At 46.8% G+C, this 6,431-nt stretch overlaps 1 protein-coding gene across 1 annotated transcript in view; it reads left to right on the forward strand.

Moving 5' to 3' along the window:
• Positions 1–2,636, forward strand: part of TMEM130 (transmembrane protein 130) — a 20,512-nt gene extending 17,876 nt beyond the window's left edge. Inside the window, exons 7-8 of the mRNA XM_027772493.1 lie at positions 454–566; positions 1,242–2,636. Of these exons, the coding sequence (XP_027628294.1) occupies positions 454–566; positions 1,242–1,430 (302 nt within the window). The 3' untranslated portion in view covers positions 1,431–2,636. The remainder of the gene's footprint in view (positions 1–453; positions 567–1,241) is intronic.
• Positions 2,637–6,431: the final 3,795 nt, after the last annotated feature.

The following is a 6,431-nucleotide window of genomic DNA, read 5'->3' on the forward strand; positions in this document are numbered from 1 at the left end:
CTTTCCCTGGTCAAATTTAAATAATACATACATACAATTAAATAAAAAAAATTTTTTTTGAGATTTTTGCTATAGGGCATGTGTGCTTGTCAGAGAGACCAAAAGAGACAAAGAAACAGAGAGAGAAAAAATCACCCCCCAGGGGAGATGACCACACCTTCTCCTTCGTTCTCCTCTTGGGATTTTGGGCATGCATGCACATGTGTCCAGCATGAGTTTTAAGCCACCAGGTCTGGGACTTGAAACATGGTCAACTACTTGAGAGTCCAGTGACAAAAACTATTGTGCTATCTGCTTGTCCCAATAAATAATTGTAAATTCTTTACAAAAAAAAAAAAACAAAAACATGGATGGGAGGGTTGACTGCTCTTTTTCCCATTATGCTCGCCTCCTGAGAACCAGCATTTCGACACCAGCTACCTAGCCCTGTAAGCTCATCTCTCTCCCTCCCAGGCATCCAGCCGGCTATGTTTGCATTCCCATGTGCCACGCTTATCACTGTGATGCTGGCCTTCATCATGTATATGACCCTTCGTAACACCACTCAGCAAAAGGACATGGTGGAGGTGAGTATTCAGTAGGGTGGGGACTGGACCACTGGGTGTTACCTTGGGAGAATACTGGAGAGGCATGGGGACCAGGCCACGATGACTGGAGGAGTTCTTAATTTCAAAATGAGGCCCCGGGGCATGGGACAAATGTAACTAAGAGATATCTGCAGACTGGGCAGAATTGTTGAGTTGATAGCCCAGCTGACTTATCTCCTTCTATGCTTGCCTCTTACATACAAGTTCATGAAAAATCTCAAAAATTTTTACACCATTCTGGCGAGCGCACTCGCCCTATAGCAAAAACCTCTCAAAAAAAATTTTTTTTACACCATAATAAACTTATACATTTTAAAAAAAAGAATAATTTCTTTAATTAATTTATTCATTCATTTATCTTAATTTGACCAGAGAGAGAGAGGGGAAGTGAGAAAACAAGCCACCAGGTCTGGGATGCAAACCATGGTTGGTCATGTGGGAGTGTCCAGCTCCTTAACCACCATGCCACCTGCTGGCCCCCAAAAACTTATACTTTAATTCCATTTTCAATTAATTTTTCAAAGTACTCTCTTATGTACGATGTCATAAAGGTGTTTCTGTGCACCTTGCCACCAGACAGCTGAGCTCATAAGACCACCTGTCTGTGGCTCCCGGTGGGTGGGTGATTGACCCGTGGGATTTTGTTCACCATAGGTGGCTGATTTTGACTTTTCCCCCATGTCTGACAAGAACCCGGAGCCACCCTCTGGGGTCAGGTGCTGCTGCCAGATGTGCTGTGGGCCCTTCTTGCTGGAGACTCCATCTGAGTACCTGGAAATTGTCCGCGAGAGCCACGGACTGCTCCCGCCCCTCTACAAGTCTGTCAAAACTTACACTGTGTGAGCACTCTCCCCTCCACCCCTACCACCCATCTCAGTGTTAACTGACTGCTGACTTGGAGCTTAGGGCAGGGTGGTGTGCACCACTGAGCAGGAGGGCTTCATGTGTGTGGGGTCATTTACCCTGGCCGGCCGGCCACCTGTACAGTCTAGCTGCCCCTTTCAGTCACTCCTCTACCCCAGCTATCTGCCCATCTATATAGTTCAGCCACTGTTGTGAGTCTCTCTTGGGCCTCCCCTCTACCCTCTATCTTTGAAGAGGCTTCAAGAAGGATTCTGACACTTGGCGTGTTCCCTGTTCTCTCCCAGGTGGGCCTGGCTGCCCTTTACCTCTTCCCTCATATTGGCACACCTGCTGTCCAATGAGGGCAGCCTTTCTTTCCTTGGGCAGCCTTGTCTATGCCCCAGAGTGAGGAGGAAGGTCACAAGTGGTTAAGGATACATAATGAAAGGTTATATACACAGATGGACACTCTTGCAGAGATGGATGTGTACATGCGCATGCACACACATGCAGAAATACATACACACATGCCACATGGGCATCTCTGATGATTTGCTTTGTATTTGTAAAGTTGGTTGTTGAGAAGCAGCCTGAGTCAGAACTAAAATGAAATTGACCCTCTGGCCCCCAGCAGCTCCAGAGCCCAGCTCCTCCCTCTGTGTATTGTCTCTGCAGCTCCCTGTTATAGTAAGGCCACCCTATTTCCTGCCTGCTTGCTGGGAGCTGGGTGAGGGCAGGACTAACACTTTGTGAGTGTGGAGTACTTTATAAATGTCACCTTTTATTGAAAATCATACTTATCATACCATTGAAGAAAATACCTTGTATCAAAAAATGAAGTTGAGCCAGGAAGACTTGGGTTCCCTGTAATGGGGGGTGAGAAGTGGTGATCTTGCCCACTCAGCTGATCCCATGGGGACCTTGAGAAGAAGGGAGCAGGCTGATAGAACCTGAGTGAGAGAACCAGCCCACTCCCTCCCCTCTGATCTGAGTAGAGGGAGACACTTATTAGGCCCAGGTGCAAATGTCTGGAGCAGCCTGAGCCTATCTGTGGAGGGAAGGGCTGGGCTGGGGGCCAGCTCTGTTACTGTAATCATTTGCTCTCAGACTTCGTGATAAAAACAGCCTTTACACAGGAGTACAGCTCATTCTCATGAAATACTGCCATTATTGCTGAATAAAGCTTGTGTGCTCTGAATATAGCCAAGCATGAATGGTGTGGCCAGAGTCTTTTTTACATGTGGATGTTTGGGCCTTGCAAACAGAAATAATAGTTCTCAGCCATAGCAGGACATGCCCGTTGTGTTCTGTGGTGAAAGGAAGGGAGTGGAGCCAATTAGGGTTCCTAGAAGTAGGGCTAGGTGCACTCCAGGTAATTTGGGCATGCAGCACAGCCTGAGACCCCAGGGAGACTCTAGAGTCCAAGCAGGACATAGGCCACAACATTGTTCCCACCTGGGAACTCATGGGAAATGCAGACCATCGGCCCCAGCTCACAACTGAATCTTCTCTGGAGAAGGGCAGGCCCATTTCCCCGACCTTTGGGGGTTCTGTGCATGATCGAGTTTGAGGACCTCTGGTCCTAGCAGGACTTCTCAAACTTTGATGTCAGAGAGGATGGGTAGCAATCTGGTTAAATGACATCTTCATTTGGGAAGGTTGACACAAGGACTGGGATTCTGCATTTTTAACAGGTTTCTAGGTGCTGCTGATCTTGCTGTTACAAGGATCACATTTTGAGTCACAAAGATCTGAGTCTAGATCCTTCCTAAGCTTTTTTCCTTTGAGAGGTTTGAGGCTTTGTCAGTTGTGTCTGCTTTCCTGCCAGTCCCTCCATCCCACCTACCCAGAAGGTGTATTCCAATGCTTCTAAGAGCTCAGCAGTTGGGAGTGGACCTTGAGAAATGGGGACTGCCATTTCTGTGGCACCCCATTTCTGTGCCACTTTAAAAAATTTTAAGACTTTTGCCATAGGCTGCATGCTCTTGCCAGAGACAGAGGAAAGTAAGAAAGCCCCTGGGGAGATGGCCACTCTGCAATCTCTCCTCCTCCATTTTCCTTTTGGGATTTTTGCTCACATGCACACATGCCTGGCATGATTTTCAAGTAGCTAGGTGCAGGACTCGAACCATGATTGATCATGTGAGAATCCAGAGCCTTAACCACTGTGCAACCTCCTTGCCCCACTGTACTACTTTTAAAAATTACTTATTTATCTACTATCTGTTGTGATTTTCAAGCTTCTGGGTCCAGGATTTGAACTGCAGTGGACCATGTGGGAATCCAGCACCCTAACCACCATGTAACCTGCTGGCCCCTCAGCGTACCAGTTTTTATAAGCCAAGTCCTTTAGAGAACTTTCTTGACTTCAGCATGGTTGGCACATGGAGCAGAAGCTTCATTTGTCCTCCATGCAGGGTCAGCTGTGTTAGCCTCTGGGACAGGAAGGAACCTGGGGGTTGCGGGGGAAGGAAGGAACCTGGACCCTGGGAAGTGCTTTCAGCAGAAGAGGTGCCCTTGGTTCTGCCTCTTCTTTTACTTGCCCAATAACTTTTCTGAGGCATCTCAAAATAATCGAATTGCTAATAATCTAATAATCAAAAGGTCAGACAGATTAGGTAATTTTGCCAAGGTCATGGAGCCAGGCTAGACTTTAGCTCTCCACTTCCACCCCCTACTCCAGTAGGAGAGCTGAAGTCAAGCCTGGCTCCATGACCTTGGCAAAATTACTGTATCTGTCTGACCTGCAGATTCTTCACATTACACAATGTATGAGACTGAACGAGTGCAACTCAACATCTGAAAGACAACTCAATTAAGAAATGGGCAAAGGACTTGAATAGACGTTTCTTTGAAGAAGATACACAACTAGCCAATAAGCACATGCCTTGGGTAATTGGTTAGAGGATCAAATGGTGATCTTAATAGATGAGGGCTAGGTGTCCTTCAGAACCACTCTTTACTGGAATGATACATGGCTCCCCTGTGCCCTGTATGTGTCTTTGGGGGAAACCAGGATAAGAAAAATCTAAACTCCACCCAGAGGAATTTGTAAGTGGTTATCCAGGAGGTACTTCTCTGCAAAAACCAGCTCATCAGGTGTTTATGTATAGAATTTTTTTTAAAAAAGGATTTTTCATATGGCATGTGCACTTGCCAGAGAGAGACAGAAAGAGACAGTGAGAGACACCGAGAGGGAGTGAGAAATCACCCCTCAGAGGGGATGGCCACACTACAATCTCTTCTCCATTCTCCTCCTGAGGTTTAGGGCACACACACACATGTACCTGGCATGAATTTCAAGCTGCCACGTCCAGAACTTGATCTGCAATTGGCCATGTGGGAGTCCAGCACCTTAACCATTACATCACCTGCTGGCCCTTTGTTTTGTTTTAAAAAAATTATTTATTTAATTGTATTTATTATTATTATTTTTTAACTTGTCTGGGAGGGAGGAGAGAGAGAGAGAGAGCAAGCTGCCAGGTCGACTCCAACCACAGTCAGTTATGTGGGAGTCCAGTGCCTTTACCGCTACATCGCTTGCCGACCCGTTTGTTTTTAATAGTTGTCAACCACACAAAAAGTTAGGTAGAGAGAATCATTTGAGTAAAACGCGGAAAGAAACAGGGCTGTAGAAGAAAGGGTCACTTGGCCAGCCAGCTGCAATACATTGAGTACGAAAATATTTGACTTGCAAAACTGTAACTACCTGGGCCCCTGGGGACAGTCTACTGGGCTTGCCCTGAGCAAGGAGACTCTTTCACGGTGTTCCTCAATTTACTATGCTGTCTGTGGTTGTTTGGGGGGAGTTGCAGAGGATTTCCAAAGCTGCAGCCTGAGCAGAGGCCTTATGGGAGCTTGTGTTTTCACTCCTCAGCCCCTAGTTACTGATTCATTGCAAGCGTGCTGCTGGATCCAAAATGGCCACATCTCATCCACTTATCCTTATAAGCAGGGTTATGTCCTCTGTCAGCCTCCCTTATACATGCCAGCCCTGAATGGCAAGAGGGGCTGGGACAGCTCTTCCCACCACCTTGGAGTTCCGGGAGGACCTGATTTATCACTGATGAGAGGCTATTGATTCCTATGACCATAGTGGAATCAGAAATGGAGTCAACTGATTTATTTTTGCTCGTGTCTGATCAGAAATGTATTAGGAAGCCTGGGAAAGGCTCAGTGGGGCCCCTCTTCACCCTGGACAAAACGATCTGTCTTAAAAGGCTTCAGAGGTTTCAACCTGATACTACTAAAGTGGGTTCCAAGGACATGTGAGCCAACACCCCTGAACTGGGTTGAACAGTTCAACCCTTCCCCAAATTCATGTCCTTGTAGACCCTGTGATGATGGCTGTGTATATGGAAATAGGGTCTTTGCAAAGATAATCAAGTTAAAACGAGACTACACTGGATGAAGGTGGGCCCCACCCAGTGACTGGTGCCCTTACAAGGAGAGAGGAATGTAAGTGGATGTAGACACTCATGCAGGGAAGCCATGGAACGATGGAGGCAGAGGTGAAAGTGATGCATCTCTGAGCCAAGGAATGTTGAGGACTGGCAGCGGCCACCAGAAGCTGGAGAGAAGCCTGGAGCAGATGCCCCCTCAGAAGAGTCTCCCTCCAGAAGGAAGTAGCCTTGTCCACACCTTCATTTCAGATTTCTATGCTGTGACAGACACATTTATGTTCTTTTAAGCCACCCAGTTTGGGATACTTTGCTATAGCAGCTACAGGAAACAAAGAATATTTCCCCATGTCAACTGTAGCCTGCCATCTCTTATATTCCATCATCACCCAACAGGAAATCCCCAAATTAGAGCCAGAATCCAACACGTCTCCTCCTTCTACTAGCCCCCACCCCGCCATGTCCTCGAGGTAGCTTCCAAGGTCCTGTACAACTGGTCTGTAACTTGGTAGCTCTCACTTCCTACTTATCCAGCCTTGCCCTGGCTGCCACTGTGCCTGGGATAGACACTTCCCTACTTTTTTTTTTTTTTTTTTTTTTT

The sequence above is a fragment of the Tupaia chinensis genome, unplaced genomic scaffold, assembly GCF_000334495.1.
Source record: "Tupaia chinensis unplaced genomic scaffold, TupChi_1.0 Scaffold000279_1, whole genome shotgun sequence".
In the NCBI taxonomy this organism is placed as follows: domain Eukaryota; kingdom Metazoa; phylum Chordata; class Mammalia; order Scandentia; family Tupaiidae; genus Tupaia; species Tupaia belangeri.